The sequence below is a fragment of the Gymnoscopelus microlampas genome (assembly GCF_963454915.1).
Source record: "Gymnoscopelus microlampas genome assembly, chromosome: 17".
NCBI classification, from domain to species: domain Eukaryota; kingdom Metazoa; phylum Chordata; class Actinopteri; order Myctophiformes; family Myctophidae; genus Gymnoscopelus; species Gymnoscopelus microlampas.
Window position 1 is genome coordinate 35343815 of NC_139954.1, and position 20678 is coordinate 35364492.

The 20678-nt window shown below is 42.9% G+C and overlaps 2 protein-coding genes across 8 annotated transcripts in view; both read left to right on the forward strand.

Annotated features, from left to right (window-relative positions):
- The first annotated feature begins 53 nt into the window (after positions 1–53).
- Positions 54–4981, forward strand: LOC311064150 (CASP8 and FADD-like apoptosis regulator). Of its 2 annotated transcripts, none has more exons than XM_084083932.1 (11): positions 54–380; positions 706–790; positions 1288–1522; positions 1643–1748; positions 1925–2060; positions 2310–2380; positions 2479–2548; positions 2996–3054; positions 3189–3267; positions 3852–4356; positions 4526–4981. In XM_084083932.1, the coding sequence occupies exons 2-11, from the start codon at positions 727–729 to the stop codon at positions 4653–4655; spliced, it is 1455 nt and encodes a 484-aa protein (XP_083940058.1). In that variant the 5' UTR covers positions 54–380; positions 706–726; the 3' UTR covers positions 4656–4981. The 2 variants fall into 2 exon arrangements, with proteins under 2 accessions (XP_083940058.1, XP_083940059.1); XM_084083933.1 differs by having other exon boundaries at positions 2313–2380.
- Positions 4982–11907: 6926 nt separating this feature from the next.
- LOC311064146 (disco-interacting protein 2 homolog A-like) overlaps positions 11908–20678 on the forward strand; it is a 183313-nt gene continuing 174542 nt past the window's right edge. For all 6 annotated transcript variants that reach the window (XR_014602684.1, XM_084083922.1, XM_084083924.1 and 3 more), the window contains exon 1: positions 11908–12427. Coding sequence is in view for 5 of the 6 variants with exons in the window: in XM_084083922.1 (XP_083940048.1) it covers positions 12121–12427 (307 nt within the window). In the remaining variant the exon portion in view is untranslated. The remainder of the gene's footprint in view (positions 12428–20678) is intronic.

Here is a 20678-nt window from a genome sequence, read left to right on the forward strand (position 1 = left end):
CCCTAGGGGTGCCGGACCGGGGACATGTGTGGCCAGTGAGATGGTGAAGTGCGACCTTGGGCAATGAGTTTCACTTTCACTTTGTGCAAATTACAGTCCCGGATACTGGATAAGCCTACTTTCTGCAACACATAGCAACCTATTGTCTGTTTCTGTTTCTTTAGCCTACTTTGGAAAATAATAGCTAATCCTGTCCAGTATTTTTTAGGCTAGGTTTAAGACCACTTCCTTTTGGGGGTTTTAAGACCACTTCTCTTATTTAGTCGTCATGGTTTTCTGTTCTGTCGAAATGCGTCATAGGAAATTTGGAATCCACATAGCCTATGATTCTTTTAAAAAGTCTTATCTATCCCCGGTCGTTCAGCGTTAACTTCTAAACGGTAGGTACTGTGCTATTATTTCTATATAATAGGCTACTGTAATCTGAATCATGTATTTTTAAATCCGTTTAACGTAAACTATAGTCCTCCACGACATTAAATGGTTAAATTCTAACAAGAGCCGCGCCGTCAGTCCTTAAAAGTGTATTGCTTACAACTTTGTTAATAATCTCCTGGAATTTACAATCATCATGTTATAACTATAGTAATAACCGGTTAACGGTTTAACCACACAAAATTGCCGACATTTTGAGACTTTTGCATACGGTTTCAGTTTTCTTGCCTAATTTAATGTCTGCTTCTGTCTTTTATCTTAATCTTTCAGTTTATCCTGCTTCTCCCCTTCATGGCTTCGGCGAATGTACACGTCCTTCAGATGATCAATGAAATAACTGCCGCCCTCAGCACAGGTGAGTGGTGTACAGTATAAGTAGGCTACATTTACTCAAGTAGGCTACTGCACTTGAGGACAATTTTGAGTTATTTCCAATTTTCAATACTTTTACAGTTTTACTTCTACTCCACTACATCTCTGAGGAACATATTGTTATTTTACTCCATTACAATTCTTTGAAGGCTTTAGTTTTTTTTTTTTAGATTTAGATTTTTATTATACAAAACACAGCCAATCTACAAGTTCACAATGCACATGGTGATGCATTGTGAGCTTGTAGATCTGCTATTTTCAAAATATTTGTATACATTTATTTGAAAACCTTTGAAATGGGACATTCTGTATAATGAGTACTTTCTACTTTTGGTACTTTAAGTTAATTTTGATACCAATACTTTTGTACTTTCAGTCAAGTAATTTTTTTACTCCTGACTTTTTTTGTAGTGTTTCTACATTACAGTATTGATATTTTTACTTAAGTAAAACATTTGAGTACTTTTTCAACCACTGCAGGTGAATGCAGGACGGCGCTGTACTTGTGTGGGAGCTTGGACATAGGCAGCAGTAGCGTGGCAGGCGTGAAAGAGATGATCAAGTCGCAGCTGATCGAGGTTCAGATGGATCCCCTGTTCCTGATGGAACTGGTTTTTGCCCTGAAACGTTTTGACATTCTGAAGAAGGTGCTCAGAACTAACAGGGCGGAGGTGGAGAGGAATTTGGGGCATAGGCATGTCTTGTCAAGATTCAGGTGAGAGATGCATTATAAAATGTTTGTTGTGGTGTTAACACGGGTCAAGAACCTATATTAGAAACATTCAGACTAACTGTTATAATAAATCCCTCATTCCTTAAACATTCACTTTCACAGGGTACTGATGTCAGATCTGAGCGAGGATATGGCCACAGAAGACCTTAAAAGTGTGAAGTTTTTGTTGAGCGGTACATTACCCAGAGACAAGATAGACCAAACCAAGGTAAAAGCAAGAATCTAGTTTCGTTTCACACAATTATGTCACACAGCATGTCACTGAATTCCAGTATGCCTGATTACGTAATACAATTCTGCACAACGTGGGTGGGGGAGTTTTGGTATTAAGATCCACATCACTTGTAACTGAAGGTCATTTTTTTCCCCACGTTTCTGTAACAGACTTTCCTTGATGTTGCTGTTGAACTGGAGAAATTGGACAAAGTTTCACCTGAAAGGGTGGATTTTATAGAGCAATGTTTGAGAAACATTGACAGGATTGACCTGGCCAAAAAAGTTTCTATGTACCAGAGGTCAGGTGAGTGCTGATTTAACTTTTTCCACTACTGGGGTTTTCACTTTCACACTCCTTTTAGGGATACAATCACAAAGAAATACAGGAAGTACTATTATACAATTGGATCCTAGCTGAACCCAGCTTGGAAACTTCACATGACCCGTTCATTGTATGACACAATGTCAAAATATAATCCAGCAAGTATATTGTCACCTAATGTTACTTTATATAAAATGATGCTATTTCTCCCAATGTGTGCTTTTCATACAGTAGTTGGAGCACCTCAAACACAGAGAGCTGTACCTTGTCAAATAATTCAACAGCAGAGGTTCAGAGCTCCTGTAAGTAATTCATGTTTACACAGATTAATGCTGTATACGTATAACTTTTCTCCAGATGTCCATAATACTAATTACTTTAAATAATTCATGTTCTGCAGTTATCAAATCCCACCACAAATTGTTTACCTCTTCTACACAAACAAAGGCCAGATTGTTCTCATCGCATTGGTAAGTCATTGTACTAATTATTCACCAATGTTTCACCTGTCCTTCACTGGAGGCATGACACTTTTGTACTTTTGTAGGTTATTTGCATGAAGCATAACTATTTGATTGAAAGTTATTATAGTAACTTTAGTATTATCAACCTACTAGATACAAATTAATGCCCCCATTGCAAATTGACCATGTGCACACAGTGGCCATTTTGCTTTCACGTCAAACTTGAGCATCAGGATTGGGATTTTTTACAACATACTGAGCAAAATGACTGCCGTGCAAATGAATGGTCAAAGAGAGAAGAGAGAGTCAAAGAGAATAAATAACATCACTCTTACCCATTCTGTGTATTTTGAAACAGCTGTACAGAGAGAGGATTATAGTTACCGTAGTATAAACTACCTAGAACAGGTAAAAGCATTCAGGATTCAATGCAATACTTTCACTGTATTTCAGGTGTGCATTCACATCATGGTTCCTTCGCTGCTTCTTCAGAAAGTAGGCAAAACGTGCAGGTAATTTTGTGCAATTTGTGTTCCGCAGGAGATCACCCTGTTACATAATGTCATCTTCTTTCAAGAAGGCCACATCTATAGTCTGTGAGATCATATTTACAAAACTATGTTCTGCCTGCTCCTTTACTCCGCAGAGTGCACCGGATGAGTACAAGCTTCATTCTGATCCCAGAGGAATATGCGTTATCATAGACTGTGTTGGCAGTGATGGAGGTGAGACACCACTATGCTGCATGCCTACCATTTCCTTCTCAATAGGCTCTATGCACACCAGCCATATTGGAAAGAAATTGGGCCTCTTCCTTACTTCCTTCACAGGTTTTACCAATGATACTAATTAAGGCTCTGTTCCATTTAGTGTAGCACAGTGGACCCCCATAACTCTGAGAGTGTACAAATGAGAGAGTGGTTCCATTTGTACACTCTCAGAGTTACACAACCGTAAGGGGCCATTTGAACCATGAGGGTCCCTCGACCACACTTTGAGACCCACTGGTGTAGCACAGTGTTTCCAGTGAGTCAACATGCACAATATCAGCACCCTGACTCTGTTTGACCAGAATGGAACAGAGCCTTCATTAGTATCATTGGTAACACCTGTGCAGGAAGTATGGAAGAGGCCCAATTTCTTTCCAATATGGCTGCTGTGCATAGAGCCTATTATTATCAGTCAGGATGCTTCTTTGAATTATGTTGCCAGTGTATTGTCAGTGAGGGTTTAAATGTTTCTACGCATTGTCAATTATGTCACAATCTCATATTGGCACTGTATTGAAATTGTTCCCTTTTTCATTCAGAGATGCTGGAACACACATTCAAAAGTCTTCATTTCAAGGTGGTCCTGCACAAGTGGCTGGCTGTGGGTGACATGCTCTCAGTCCTCAGAGGGATATTCAGACAGAGAGAGAACCACGACGCCAGCGCCTTTGTCTGTTGCATCATCAGCCGGGGGACAGACACGGATCTCCTGGCTACGGAGTCAAACGTCTGCGGCCTGCGCTTGGACTCAGTCAGACACCTCTTCAACGCAGAGGCCTGCCCCGTGCTGGCCGGCAAGCCTAAACTCTTTTTCATCCAGAGGTACAGTGTCCCTGAGCTACAGGCCCGTTCCAGAGCATTTCACAGGGACGCAGACCTAGAGACGGATGGAAGGGACTGCGCGTCCAGAAGGGAGGTCGTCCCCACAGACGCCGATGTGCTGTGGAGCCACTGCTGGACAGACGAGTTCCAACTGGCTCAAGGTGACCACCACTCGGTCTATCTCCAGGCGCTGACTGGTGCCCTTCAGAGGGGGCAAAGAAGGTAATGGCATGTACAGTCCCAGTAAGAACTTTTAATGTCATGAATAAAATACGTTCGGCAGAGTTACATTAGAGTGCCATTCAATTTCATCTTGAAATGGTGCTTCTGTTGGTGCTTTTATTGTGCAGTGCGCAAGATAACACAAAATTATTTTCTTCTATGTTTACAGGAAAAGTAATATCGTGGATATCCATACAGAAGTGAATGGGGTGATCTACGATCACAACAGGAGGAATCCAGCAGAAAGCTACCACGTTGATCTGAAGCATACTCTAAGGAAGAATCTGTACTTACCATAAGGGTGATAGTTGGTTAGCATTGCTATACACACTACAGTCCTGTCTTGACACTTTCAGTCAGATAGTTCTTTAACCAATGAAGACTTGTATAACATGTATATTGTGACCTCTACTGGTGTTGCTGAGTGCTAACACCCAACTCCAATTTAAAGGTCCAATCTGTACCCGCCATCATTTGAAGTATTGCAATAACAGCACACTGAACAGTGAGACGTTTTTGTCCCACTTCATTTGCAGACAGTATACTGCTCCACAACAATACCTGCTTTTTATACATTTATTTATTTGTATTTACTTTTTTGTAAAGAATGTCTTTTTTTCATTTACATGATTAATTTGTCTGCTTCTTTTTCTGTTTTTTTGAAACACTTTATAGCAGGGGTCTTCAATGTTTTTCAGGCCAAGGACCCCTTGGCTGAGAGAGAGATGAAGCAGGGACCCCTACTACATATTAGTATGCAATTATGTTGCACATTAAACGTTTTCATAGATTTAAATCAAAGCTCGTTTGACAGCACTATCATCAGATAGCTTCATATACTTGTTTAACAGCACTATCATCAGTGTTGTAGTGACAAATATCACCCTCCCCGCCCGGCTTCCGTCCCCCGAACATGGGCCAATTGTGTTCGTATAGATTGATGCTCGACATGCACCGCTGTGGATTCGAACCCTCAGACTCTGCGGTGGTGGGCAGCTACTTTACCTTTTGTTTGTTTGTTTACACGTTATCTTTTTATTCTAAATATGTATTTTTTTCCGACATTTAACCACTTAAACCCTCAAGTTCCTATCACCCAAAGATTTGGAGGCCCCCTGTAATACCTCTGAGGACTCCGTAGGTCCCGTCCCGGACCCCCTGTTGAAGATCCATGGTTTTATAGGAATGTTTCCTTCATCATCTTCCAGACAATTATTTACTTCAGAGTCCACCGCATATTTTTATACTTTTTTTTTAATAAAAGTTAAATAAATAACATAAAATAACTAAGGGAAGCAAACACAATCCAAAAACGAGGGGTAGGATAGGGGGACGTGGGATTATGATGGAGGAGGGGTACCTGTTTTAGGCTGTTTATTGCAAGTCTTGGGATAGATTGAAGTAATGTTAATTTACAGAATCTATATTTGGGGTAAACCTGTGGGATCTGTTTTTGTAGTATGTATGAAGTTAATGTAAGACATTTGGACGCAAGATAGCGTACACAATCTGCCATGCCATTAGATAAGGATATCTTTGTTGAACATTATATTGTTTGTATTTATACTAACTAATTTATTTTAACCAGTGAAGAACATAGTGCAGCTGACATACAAGATGTGTTCTATAGAAAGATATAGCAATGCATTCTGATCTTACTACTTTTTAATTTACTGAAATATATAAGCTAATAAAGGTTACAAATTAACATGAAATGTTGACAAATCTTTTACTTTATTAAAGGCTAACACAAAAAAAAGTCCTGGGGACTTGCTTCTATTGTGGTCCTATGTATTCAATGTCATAAAAAAATACAAATAGCTATATTTACAGAGGAGACAAAAGAAAAACTGTGTATGGCCCCTCATTTCAATGGGAAATATAGCTGCAAGCAGCAATGAGCGGTTTCGAGAAAACTGGCAGACTGGCAGACTGGCAGACTGTGACAGAGTGGCAGACTGGCAGACTGTGACAGACTGGCAGACTGTGACAGAGTGGCAGAGTGGCAGACTGGCAGACTGTGACAGAGTGGCAGACTGGCAGACTGTGACAGAGTGGCAGACTGGCAGACTGTGACAGACTGTGGCAGACTGTGGCAGACTGGCAGACTGGCAGACAGACAGACTGTGGCAGACTGGCAGACTGGCAGACAGACAGACAGTGACAGAGTGGCAGACTGGCAGACTGTGACAGACTGGCAGACTGGCAGACTGTGACAGAGTGGCAGACTGGCAGACTGTGACAGAGTGGCAGACTGGCAGACTGTGACAGAGTGGCAGACTGGCAGACAGACAGACAGACTGTGACAGAGTGGCAGACTGGCAGACAGACAGACAGTGACAGACTGGCAGACTGTGACAGAGTGGCAGACTGGCAGACAGACAGACTGTGGCAGACTGGCAGACAGACAGACAGTGACAGAGTGGCAGACTGGCAGACTGGCAGACTGTGACAGAGTGGCAGACTGGCAGACTGTGACAGAGTGGCAGACTGTGACAGAGTGGCAGACTGGCAGACTGGCAGACTGTGACAGAGTGGCAGACAGACAGACAGACAGACAGACAGACAGACAGACAGACAGACAGACAGACAGACAGACAGACTGTGACAGAGTGGCAGAGTGGCAGACTGGCAGACAGACAGACAGTGACAGAGTGGCAGACTGGCAGACTGTGACAGAGTGGCAGACTGGCAGACAGGCAGACTGTGGCAGACTGGCAAACTGGCAGACAGACAGACTGTGACAGAGTGGCAGACTGGCAGACTGGCAGACAGACAGACACAGACTGTGACAGAGTGGCAGACTGGCAGACTGGCAGACAGACAGACAGTGACAGAGTGGCAGACTGGCAGACTGGCAGACAGACAGACAGTGACAGAGTGGCAGACTGGCAGACAGACAGACTGTGACAGAGTGGCAGACTGGCAGACTGGCAGACAGAAAGACAGTGACAGAGTGGCAGACTGGCAGACAGACAGACAGTGACAGAGTGGCAGACAGACAGACAGTGACAGAGTGGCAGACTGGCAGACAGACAGACAGACAGACAGACAGTGACAGAGTGGCAGACTGGCATACAGACAGACAGACAGTGACTGAGTGGCAGACTGGCAGACTGGCAGACAGACAGTGACAGAGTGGCAGACTGGCAGACTGGCAGACAGTGACAGAGTGGCAGATTGGCAGACAGACAGTGACAGAGTGAGAGAGAGGCAGACAGACAGACAGACAGACAGACAGACAGACAGACAGACAGACAGACAGACAGACAGACAGACAGGCTACCAGGAGTATGTTTGTAACAAAGTAAGAATTCCAAATTATGATCACCTCAATGCATTGTTGGGGACAGGGATCAAACCAGCGACCTATGGATTCACAGGCTGCCTCTCTTCTTATTGAACTAGAAATATAGCCTCCCTGATGGTGTCTGTTGATATCTATAGGTATTTCAGTCCGTTATGAACCAAGCCTCTGTTTTGCTAACTACTCTAGATTACTGGTTGACAAATATTTAGCAATAAAGTTTTGTTTTGTGTTCTTGGAATGGAAAGTAGTGGCTGACAATGTGTTGCTATCTGAAAAGTTGTGAGATTGTAGATTGGCTATTTTCACAAGAAAGTATGTTGTACATAAAAAAACAACTAATCTCAAAAAAGCATTTCATGTTATTGTTTAAAAGTTGCACATGTCTGAATTAACAGGGTCATGTTTTGTCCAATGCAATTTAAATGTAAACTGTGACGAGTGGGGTTTGCGTCATATATAACTACTCTCAATAAGCATTTCATTTATCAATTGCATGTTTATTCATATTCGTTTATTCACAATCATGTTGTGTGTGGTATCAAGGCAGATGATTAAGCCATTGGGCCAACAGACCTGAACTAGTGAAAAGGGAGTTCACACACATCACACACTTTCATGCAAATTGCTCAGAAATCCTGGATTTAAATGTTTTTCAAACTGCTCAAAATTACTGGTCAAAGTGATATCGAGAATAAGAGAGAGAGAGAGAGAGAGAGAGAGAGAGAGAGAGAGAGAGAGAGAGAGAGAGGCAGTGAGAGAGAGAGAGAGAGAGAGGCAGTGTGTAGAGAGAGAGAGAGAGAGAGAGAGAGAGAGAGAGAGAGAGAGAGAGAGAGAGAGAGAGAGAGAGAGGCAGTGAGAGAGAGAGAGAGAGAGGCAGTGAGAGAGAGAGAGAGAGAGAGAGAGAGAGAGAGAGAGAGAGAGAGAGAGAGACAGAGAGAGAGAGAGAGAGAGAGAGAGAGAGAGAGAGAGAGAGAGGCAGAGAGAGAGAGAGAGAGAGAGAGAGAGAGAGAGAGAGAGAGAGAGAGAGAGAGAGAGAGAGAGAGAGAGAGAGAGAGAGAGAGAGAGAGAGAGAGAGAGAGAGAGAGAGAGAGAGAGAGAGAGAGAGAGAGAGAGAGAGAGAGAGAGAGAGAGAGAGAGAGAGAGAGAGAAGAGAGAGAGGCAGTGAGAGAGAGAGAGAGAGAGAGAGAGAGAGGCAGAGAGAGAGAGAGAGAGAGAGAGAGAGAGAGAGAGAGAGAAAAGAGAAAGAGAGGCAGTGAGAAAGAGAGGCAGTGAGAGAGCGCGAGAGAAGAAGTGAACATGCATCAAATTGCACATGTCTGAATCAACAGGGTCATGTTTTGTACAATGCAATTTAAATGTAAACTGTGACGAGTGGGGGTTTGAACCATGGACCTCTGGCACATGAGACTAACAGTGTATTGATCAAGCTATTCAACCCACAGCCTTAGTCAGTGAAAAAGGAGAATCCAACAAAACAAAACAAAAGAGGGAATGAAGTACGTCATATATTTAAAATAACTACTCTCAATAAGCATTTTAATTATCAATTGCATGTTTATTCATTGATACAATCATGTTGTGTGCAATGCAATTGAGTTGAAGTCTGCATGGCGTGGGATTTGAACCGGCGACGCTGTGGTATCAAGGCAGATAATTAAGCCATTGGGCCAACAGACCTGAACTGATGAAAAAGGAGTTCACACACATGACACACTTTCACGCAAAATTGCTCAGAAATCCTGGATTTAAATGTTTTTCAAACTGCTCAAAATTGCAGACAATCTAAGGGCAGAGCTTACTGGTCAAAGTGATACATGTGTTCCTCATGAGTCAAGGCACATGTGTAAGCAGGTTTAACGGCTGTCGGCCAAACGAGGCATGACTTTTGCCTGTTTAAAGTTTGCATTTTCAAAAAATTGCTATAGCGCCCCCCTTTGACCAATTGGAGTAAGATTGGTTTCAGTGATACTTGGAATGACCTTCTACAATATTGCAAAGTGTCAAACAAATGCGAGTCTGCATGTATGTTTTAGGGGCAGATGAATAATTGTCATAAAACTGCAATTTTCATTGGCTTATAAAAGCTTAACGTTTTCACTTATGGAAAATCCGCTTGCTTAGTTCTGTCGGCATTGGTCCAAAGTTCATGTGTAGACAGTTTCGTACAGATTGCTCAAAAATCCCAGGAGGAGTTAGATTTTTACTGCTTTTCATAGAATTCGAAATGGTGGGAGATCTAAAGGTCAGAGGTCAAAAGTCAGAGTGTGAAAGTTGTTAGGCATGAGGAGACGCATGTGTGCATCGAAGTTTCATGGCTGTCGGTCAAACAGGGCATGAGTTGTACCTGTTCAAAGTTGGCATATTTCAATTGAGTGCTACAGCGCCACCCTTTGGACAATGTTTGTGAGTTTCGGGTTTTCGCCGTTTGGCATAGCCCTCTACCATATTGCCGAATTTCATAAAAAGTGACCACGCGGTTAGGCCAGAACTGGCAAAACCGGCGGAAGAATAATGAACTCTTACAGATGTAATAAGGCTTCGAGCCTATTGGCCTCGAAACCTTAATTAATTGCCCCACTTTTCTGACAGATGCTTTTTCAGGCCAGTTTTGAAAGAAATCAGTGATTCACATCCTTTAATGGATGATGTCATGGCATTCCACATCATGCTGCCCGAGTAGTAGAATGAAGGCTTTCCCATGTTTGTGCTAAATGTTAGGGGTACCAGATCGTAGGTGCTCCCTTTGGTGTTGTGGCTGTCACTCCCTTTGGAGAAGTAGTTAGACAGGTATGAGGGCACTGTGCCTATCTTAAATACCAATCCCATTGATATTTGTTTAACCCTGTTTTCTACCCTGAGACATCCCATTAACTTTCGATGCATCATTGGCACTGTTTTCACTTCAAAGGATTCCATTATTACATAAATCATTCATAAAGATAAAAAACAGTAGGCCTATGTCCCCGGAATCACCAAGTGAGGACAATTAACAGTATCATTGTACTTTTTATATAAACTTCACTTTTAATTCTAACTGTTGGTTGAAGATAAATGCCTGACAATCGGCAGTTACTGAACTACCATTCTTGTCAATGAATTATAATTATAAAACGTATAATTTAAGAGTGCTGTAAGTGATATTATTTTGTGTTAAATTAAGTGTTAATTAGCTCTATATTCTAATAGCAATCATTGCTATAGAGTGTTGGTTCAATAACGGGTCTATCCAGCTCTTTAGTAAACAGAAAATAAAATGTCTATCTATCCACCCATCCATCCATCTTTGGGTGATTAATCAGTGGCTGTTCAAACATTATGAATTCATGACATATCAAGATTCACCACTGACCTTTGTTGGCACAGGAGATGTCAGATGTCACACATTTGGCATGCATGCCTGTGTCTAGTACACTACACCATTGGTTCTCAAAGTGGGGTCCAGGGACCCCCAGGGGTCCTTGAGGGGGTTCCAGGGGGTCCCCAGCCAAATGTGTGAAAATAGCATCACAATAGTTTTAACCTTTTATACTTTGGCTATTCAAAAATAGCAGATCTACAAGCTCATAGCGCGGCGCCGTGCTATGAGCTTGTAGATCTGCTATTTTTGAAAAATCTTGAAGATTTGTGCAAATCTTTGAATATATTTATTTGAAAGCGAACATTTTAACACAAATCTTTGCTTCTGGGGGGTCCCTGGCACAACATATTTTCAGATGGGGGTCCCCGGCCAAATATATATCAATTTGGGGGTCCCTGGCATGAAAAAGTTTGAGAAGCACTGCACTACAAAACGTGTTTTGTTTAAATTAGTGGTGCAGTGCGGCTTAGTGCCAATAGAGGGCAGCCACGTTATGCGAAATGACAGCGAGGCAGCAGACAGCACTTCTTCGGGCCCTATCTTGCGCGCCGCTTTACCCGCCTTATCCCTTAAACGTAATAGCCATATTTTACTATTTCTAAAAAAACATTTAAAAATAGTTCAACTAGCCGATCTACATCGACACGTTGTGAGCGTGTATATTGGCTATTTGAACTATTTTAAAATGTTTTTCAGAATAGTATAAAAGGGCAAAGAAGTTTAGGGATAAGGGGTAAGGGTGGTGCGCAAAAATAGGGACCTTCGCCTCTCTCTACTACATCTGTTCCCACACACACCAGCCAACGTGAACGCGCATGATACGGGGCTGCTGTGCTGTTGCTGCTGTGATGCAATGGCTACTGCTGCTGCGCCGTGGTGGAGGTGGTGGTGGAGGGGAGTAAAGAGTTGAATGACTTCTCATCCCAATCCAAGGATACGTGAGCGAGAGACGAAGGACAAGGGCAAGCAATTAGCCCTTTGTGAAAATACATATATACTTTCGCAAGGAGTGTCGTCGGGCTTAGCGTCTGCCGTCTGAGCCCCCAGTAAGTCATGTCATGACGCGCACGGGGGGCTTTCTCTCTCACACATCTGTATGCCGTTGGAACGAGCGAGCGATCCTACTAGCAAGCAGCAGCAGCAGCAGCACCCTGTCTCCTCTGCCCAGACCCACCCAGCCAGGAGGATCTCTGCTGCTGGCGGTTTTTGTTGTCATCGGACTTCTTGGCAAGGAGTCTCGACCGATTCACGGCGGCGTTGGAGCACCGTCGTCATGGCTGAGAGGAATTCTAGCGGCTTGCTCATGATGATGTTGGAGCCCACCGGTCCGGCGGTCGCTATGATGACCCTCCCGGCGGAGGTGCGGGAGAAGCTCGCGGAGCTGGAGCTGGAGCTGTCTGAAGGTAAAACTTGACAACATGCATGCACCCGATCGCGGCTGCTGTGTGACACTGTTGTGATTGTGTTGACAATCTGGGGGGCTTTGAACGTTTTGCTCGTGTGTTTGACCAACCCCATCAACACGGTTCTGTGGGTCATGTTTTTAGGAACATTAACAGCCCTTATCGTCTCAGGGAGACGTTCCCACGTCCTTTAAGTTCAGCCATAGTTTGCTCGTCAGGATTGACAACACTACTACAACACGTCGGGGCTTGTAAACAAACAAAGTAAACATGGCTGGGATAAATAGTGATACAGTTGCAGAACTGTTTGCAAGCCTGCAGGCAGGCTGTTTTTTTATGGTCTTGCCCCAAGGTTTTAGACAGACTCAGGAATTCCTGGTTTCAAATAGCCCATTTGATTAGATAGTAGATAGATACATGTATGTCCCTAGCAGAGCTGAGCTGACACACCCATGTTGACGTTCATGTCTCCTATTTGTTGTTGGTGATGGCACAATGACGATCAGGATTGTTCTGGCATTAATTTATGAAATGACCAAGGAAGGGAAGATGGGACCGATCTCATGGGACCCATGCTATAGTTCACCTTTCCAATGTAGTCATGTCCACTACATTGGAAAGGTGGACACAGCTACCTACCTAAGCTCAGATAAATGACTATTACTGATGATTACTGATGGAAGTTTGTCTCTTCTTCTGTTAAAATGGGATGGAAACAGTCTTCTGTTGCGATCCAGTCTTTCTTAACTGCTTTCTGACTGACCCATGGCCATGAAAGTGGAAAATCACCCATTCCAACTAATTCCAAATAATTAGCATTCTGAGAATTGGCTTCCCAAAGTAGTAGCACAATATCATATGATCCTTTAGTTGTGTGGGGATATTATCTTGTGTCCTTTGGCCTCAGACATGAAGGATTTTTGCTGATCACATAGTAGTAGTGTATAATCTGTAAGCCATATTCATTTTTCTGTGCATGCATTACATGTCTTCTTCTGCATTGGCTAGTTTATCCCCTCGGTCTTGACTTGGTGCTGACCTTGGGAAGGAGGGGACCTTTGTAGGTCACAGTGCAGACACCTTTTTGGTGTAATAGTAAATACTGTAAAGCTAAGCTTATCCTGCTGTTGGTGTGAAATCCTTTTTAAAACCCAGAGTTGCAATGCATTGTAAACTGAATAGATGGCCAGTATGGTTGCTGGTACCAAAGGCACAGCCTTTCTTCAGTTGTCCATTAGTTACAGCATATGTGCCAGTGTACATCAGCTTTGTTAATATGAAGTTTCTTTACAGTGATTTTAGGAAATGTGCATGGTAGACTAGCTGTGCTGTGATGTAGCCATAACTTACTAATTTGATCTCAGGTCAGGAAATTCTAGGCTATTCCTTGGCATGGTTTGTCATGCAAGCCATAATTTCTAATTCATTTTAATTGTTGTTGTTTTTTTGCTTACATTTACTTAACCACATAACCTAGTGAAAATAGGCGAACACTTAGCAAAAATATGCAAACATTTGAGGAAAATAGGTGATCTCCAACATATTGCGTCGTGAGCTTGTTGATCGGATATTTTTGCTATTCAATGTACAACGAAGCAAAGGGTTTAAGTGGTTAAAAAGTAACTCACCTAAGCTTGCTACAGTGCATGCTGTGTTATAAACTGTGATGTTCCTGAGCCTAGACTGTGAATGACTGTTTGTGTTGAGGACCAGGCCATGGTCAAGGCTCAACATGTATGCTTGATAAGCACATTCACTGCCACGGAGGTCCCTGACGGAGGGGATGTGTTTTCAGAAGTGTCTCCCAAACCAATCTATATCAGTCCAGCTTCCCCTTCCTGCTCGCCCCATGTCACATCCTGTCATGTTGGAGCCCTGATACTAGCAAGCAACCTCCCTGCCTCTCTTGCCTCCTCCTCACTTTTGCTTTTTATCCTGTCTGTGTTTGACTGATGCACCTTTTGTCCATTTCTCTCTGTCCCTCTCAATTACACAATGTATACACACACACGCACGCACGCATGCGTGTGTACACACACACACACACACACACACACACACACACACACACACACACACACACACACACACACACACACACACACACACACACACACACACACACACACACACACACACACACTCTTTCTCTCTGTGTGTCTCACTCTTGTTCTTCTCTTTCATCAGATGAAAGTAGTTTCTTGTGACATGCAATAAAATTCTCACCTCTCACGGTGCCCGCCATTGCCTCCCCTGTGCGACCTGTCTTGGTGTATCACAGTCACTTAATAGTCACTTTTTATATTTAGGAAGCAGATCAGAGCCAGAGTATACCGCCGCAGGTTCCCTATCCCTCCTAATGAGCTTGTCTCGGTCGGATTTTAACTTTGCCATGCCCCCTGCTGATAAATCATCTATATTTTACTATGCACAGCTTTGTCACTGGATGTGCGAGGGACAGAGTGTGCACTCACTCACATTGTACTATTTCTGTATTAGACAGATTATTAATTAATACTGTTATGTCCTTTATATACTTGGTATTCATGTGGACATAAAATAAAATAAAAAACAATTTGTGTGTAGCAGTTTAGCAGCAGCAGCTTTAAGAACTAGCCGGTATTTTTGAGTCAGCAGGCTCAGCCGCGCTAATGTGTGAAATAAACGAATGTCTACAATCTCATTGTGTTTAAATCAAATGGCCATAGAGACAATTCTTAAGACTCTTGCTTTGCACAGTTGAGTAGCCCAGTTATGAATACATAAGTTCCTTGTAGGAGAAGCATTCCCAATAAATAGGCCTGTGCTTTGTCCTAACATAGAACCTCTGCTACACTTTGGTGGTCAGCCAATATTTCCTGTTTCCAAATGAATGTGGAGGAAGCTTAGCCCATTAAGACCGGGAACGCATCTGTGTAATTTTAAGATTTGGGCTATTCAAAAATAGCAGATATAGAAGCTCATAGCGCGGCAGTGCCTCGCTATGAGCTTGTAGATCTGCAATGTTTTGAAAAATTGTGAAAAATGTGTGCAAATCTTTGAATGTATGTATTTTTAAAGCGAACATTTGTAACTCAAATCTTTGCTTCTGGGGATTCTACAAATGTCTTCTAAATCCTAACAGTTTTTTGAAAAAACATATTTGCTATAATATCAGTGGTTCTCAAAAATGATATAGCCGTGGACCCCCATCTCAAAATGTTTTGTTCCAGGGACCCCCAGAAGTTGTAAGAGAGTCAAAAATGTTCGCTTTAAAAATATATATATTCAAAGATTTGCACACATTTTCTAAAATAGCAGATCTACAAGCTCGTAGCTCGTATGAGCTTGTAGATCTGCTGTTTTTGAATAGCCCAAAGAAATCTTACAATGACAGAGATGCGTTCCCGGTCTTAAAGGGTTAGTTATTGGAAAGGTTCTGCGTTCTCTCCCAGCTGACCTGGATGCAAATGATTGGTCAAGAGATGGGGCCCAAAGGAGGTCAGGAAGACGGATGATCCCCATTATCTCCTGCTGGGAGGAGAGAGAGAGAGGGAGAGAGATTGGTAGTCTGCTGAGTAATTCATATACTCACTCCATCATTCTCCACAGTCCCCTCCCGCTCTGTTTGCTTACTAAACCCTTTGATTACAAAGTCATTTTTAGTCCGGCACTGGCGTTTGCTGGGAAGCCGCCCATCACAGTTGGTTGGTTGCAGTTGTTTTTTGCCAGCTCCCATTCAGCAAACATTTACAGAGGAACATTGCAGGTCTTCGGGTAGTAATTGGTGTTTATTTAGAGGTGTTCTGCCCCATTTGAATTGTTTATGGCTGTTTGTGTTATGGAAGAACAATGGTTGAAGTAGCTCTGAAGGTGTTTGACAGAAGCAAACACAGGCTTGGTTGTTGTTTGCTTCGGATTATACTGAGAACCGTGCACAGTTTCTGCTCAAGTTCGACGTGAATCGCTATCCAATAGCCTATAGGCAAAGAGGCCATGAGGAGCAAAGCTGTCAAATGGTAGCCTAACTCCAGTAAAAACACGCTGATGTTTCACCTCAAGCATGCTTGCCATTCTCCAGGAACAAGAGGACCCTGAGGGGGTTACTTTACAACCAATGCAGTACAGTATAGCCTCCTGCTGCTGTCGGGTCAGGTGGCAGTGAACAGTAGACTCCAGTCCATGTTCTAACTACATCGAAGGTTTACATGGCCCTTTTATTATGAAACTCTGCAACCTCCTCATGGCCCATGAATCCCATTCAGAACACATTGTATAGTTTCCAAATGCATGGGCCGTGGGCGCCAATCAGACAGTGTTTTCGCCCCAAAGCTTGATTTTGACCAGGCTACAAAACCTGGTCTACATCTACACTCGCTAGTCGTGACTTTTGCGGCACTTTTTCCTCATTGGCTGGTCCTTTAGCCAATGAGGGCTCAATGTCCTCTCAGAATATGGGATCTAATGACGACCCACAATACTGTGTTCGGCCCCTGTATGTAACTCTATGGTAAGTTGCGCTGTTGCTCAATGTCCTCTCAGAATATGGGATCTAAAAACGTTGCCATGTTTAGTGAGAGAAATAAGCAACCATATGGGATCTAAAAACGTTGCCATGTTTTGTGCGAGATTTTTTTTTCCATTAAACATGAGGCCTTCTGACAGCAGTCTAGCAGTGCTAGTAGCCTATAAAAGTTTCATTATAGAGGCCTATTAGACTAGAATGTTGAATTGCGTCATAGATCTATATACTACTCAGTGTGGTTGGTGGTGGATAGTTTTGGTCGGTAGGTCTTTGTGGAGGGTGCGAGGGTTCAGTAAACCCACGGGCTAGTACTGCCTACATGGTTAGTCAAGGGAAAAAAAACTCTCCGGTCCCTGACTCATTCCTCACTGTGGCCACTGTGTCCCACCACAGACTCATGAGGAAAGAACTTCCCGTTTCGGGTCTCGTCCAGCTTTTTATGTGCATATCTTATTGTTGTTGTTGTGTTTTCTGAAACCAAGGATTTAAATGAAAGGACACAAGCGCAGACATGTGGGTGTGGATCAAATAATAATGGCTGCATTCTTTCGCATTCTACCTCCATCAAGATGTTTGGAGCTAGAGAATGGGTAGGGGGATTTGGACTATGTTGTGAAAGCAGCTTTGTCCATGTTGGGCGCTGCTGACTGTCTCTGTAGTGGGATCCCATGGGAGAAGAATGTCGAGCCTTGACGTTGTGGTGCTCTGACTGCTCTCTCTCCGGCTGCTCTGGCCGGTGTGATAGCGACACAACTCAGGCGGTCGAGAGAGAGAGGAGCGGCCTTGCCTCAGCTGGCTGTACTGGAAGATGGAACGTCACACAGGGTCATACATATTTCAAAGGGTGTGCCTTTAGAACAGAGTGGTGCCTCGGATTCTTGTGCCGCACTCGTTTGTGTGCGAGTAGGTCTGGTGGTTTTGTCAGTGTGCATGTGTACACTGACAAACATTATGTGTGTGTGTGTGTGTGGGAAAACACGTTATCTGTATTCGACTAACTGCCAGTGGTGTAACTTTGCAATTATCAATTATTATTCTATAAAACGTACATTAACCACTTTAGCCCTATTTTATACATAGGCTATTTTAAAATAGACGATCTACAAGTACATTTTGATACCAATACTTTTGTACTTTTACTCAAGTAAATGTTCCGGAATTCCGGACTTTTACTTTTAACAGAGTATTTCTATATTGCAGTATTGATACGTTTACTTAAGTATCATATCTGAGTACTTTTTCCACCACTGCTAACTGCTGTTGATGGGTGTGCACCGTGCGTGCGTGCGTGCGTGCGTGCGTGCGTGCGTGCGTGCGTGCGCGCGCTTTGCAGAGGTGCTCCTTTCCTTTTCAAAGTGCAAACCACTCAGCTCAGCTGCATCTTATTGTGGCCCAAAAGAAGATGTCTTTATTGTTCAGGCCGCGCCATCATCATCGCGATGCTCCAGGCTCAGCCTGTTTGTTTTCTTTATGACACTCTTAATATCCTGGCTCTATAGGAGACATGAATAATTAATGCACTGCAGTGTGGGAATGTAATACCTAGAAATATGTCTTTCATTCCTCTGTTTATTTAAGTCTGCCTGAACCTACATAATCCTATTTCTGTGTGGCATGGCGTTTCCATCAGCTGTATGTTTGGACTCCCTTAGTCCCTGCCTGGTTTATTATTTGCATGCTTGTATTTGTTTTTCCTTTGCTATGCTAGTTGTGTGGCACTGCAATAAGCATCATTGTTTCAAACCCTAACGTTGGTTCCCTGTACCTTTTTTTAAAATACATTTTTGCATCGTGGCTAAGAGTTGTGCGACCTCATCCTTCTCAACACCGCAATAAGCATGAACTTTGTTTCAGCTTTGATCAGTTCAGATTCCCACCGTCGTCATCATGCATTCAAATTCTACTTATCTTCCTGACATGGAGGAGAAGGCTATCGGCTTCATGCGGAGGAGGAATTGAGAGTATCTATCTTGTCAACAAAAGTTCTTTTCAGCCATGCAATGCACGCCTCAAACGCATCGGCTTTGATGGAGACACGTTACTCTCCCTCATTTGATTTGGGGGAACATTGATTTATTGGCGCTATAGTTCCAGAGGGGTTTCATCATGGATAGTGCACTGCTTTATTGCCGTGGCTGCGACAGATAGAAAAGCCAACTGTGCATTTTGATTATCTCGCCCAAACTAACACACAGGAGGACCTGCATCTCTTGACTGCAGTTGTTGTCAGCGTTTAACCCATTAAGACCGGGAACGCATCTGTTTGTCATTTTTTAGACTTCTTTGGCTATTCAAAAATAGCAGATATACAAGCTCATAGCGCGGCACCGAGTGCCGCGCTATGAGCTTGTAGATCTGCTATTTTTGAAAAAGAAACGTGAAAATGTGTGCAAATCTTTGAATATATATTTTTTAAAGCGAACGTTTGTAACTCAAATCTTTGGTTCTGGGGGATTCTGCAAATGTCTTCTAAATCCTAACAGTTTTTTTTTTCTTTTTTGTTGGCCGTGGACCCCCATCTCAAAATATTTAGTTCCAGGGACCCCCAGCAGTTGTAACAGAGTTAAAAATGTTCGCTTTTAAAAATATATATTCAAAGATTTGCACACATTTTCTGAGCTTGTAGATCTGATATTTTTGAATAGCCAAAAAAATCTTTAAAATGACACACGGATGCGTTCCCTGTCTTAAAGGGTTAAGTGGGTTAGGTGCTGGTGCAATCTGATGCGTTTTTCCACTGGATATACAGGTGATGCTTGACTGACATGAAGCACACAGCACATTACTCTTGTCAGGTTATAGGGCCTTCAGCGAACATTGTCACAGCTGGGCTGGAAAGGAATTTGTGGCGAGAAACCCACAGAGCGCTGAATTAGATTAGTGTGGTGTACATAGGATCATTCATGGGATCAGTCAGCGTCTTGAACTGGAATAAACATGTTTCTCTGGGTATTTCGGTGGCTTAGCGCCGGGCTGCGGTTGCATGCTGTATCTCGCCGAGTCATAAGTTTTGCGTCCAGTTTATATGACCTGGGCAGTAACTAAGTACATGTACTCAACTCAATAGCCGATCTACAAGCTCACAACGCGTCGCATCGCGACACGTTGTGAGCTTGTAGATTCAAACATTTTAGTACTTTTGCTTTTGATACTGTAAGTACATTTTGATAGCAATACTTTTGTACTTTTACTCAAGTACATTTTTATTTCCGGACTTTTACTTGTAACAGAGTACTTCTACATTGCATTATTGATACTTTTACTTAAGTAAAACATTTGAGTACTTTTTTCCACAACTGGACCTGGGCCATGTTATCACATATCTATCCATTATGCTTCTTGCACATTCTTTATTATGAAGCAACAGACCTTTATCCTACTAGTTTCGTTCCCTAATGCTCTCTCTGGATTTTTCTGTCTCTCTAGCCCGCCTGAAGTTATTTAATTTGACCTTATGAAATCACATGACCGCTGCTGCTATATGTAACCAGGAAGCTCACGTCATCCATGTCCAATAGAGACTGGGCCCGTTGCCAAGACAACAGTGGCAATAACACAGTGCCAGCATCCGGCCAGGCGGCCATCCTGTTCCATCCTGGCCACTGTGAATCGCCACTGTTCCTCTCTCTCCGTTGGCCAGAAAAAATGAACACAACGCTGTACATTGGCTTAAAGACGGTTTCCGATAGCGCTCGACTCTGCAGAACCTTCAAGAAATTCTGATTTTTCATGCCACTTAACCCATTT

Excerpts from the sequence above, each read along its gene's own strand:
- LOC311064150 (XM_084083932.1), top strand. The coding sequence starts at position 727 with ATGGCTTCGGCGAATGTACACGTCCTTCAGATGATCAATGAAATAACT. Across the intron at positions 1,523-1,642 it reads CATGTCTTGTCAAGATTCAG|GGTACTGATGTCAGATCTGA; the intron begins GTGAGAGATGCA and ends TCACTTTCACAG. Across the intron at positions 2,381-2,478 it reads AGCAGAGGTTCAGAGCTCCT|TTATCAAATCCCACCACAAA; the intron begins GTAAGTAATTCA and ends CATGTTCTGCAG.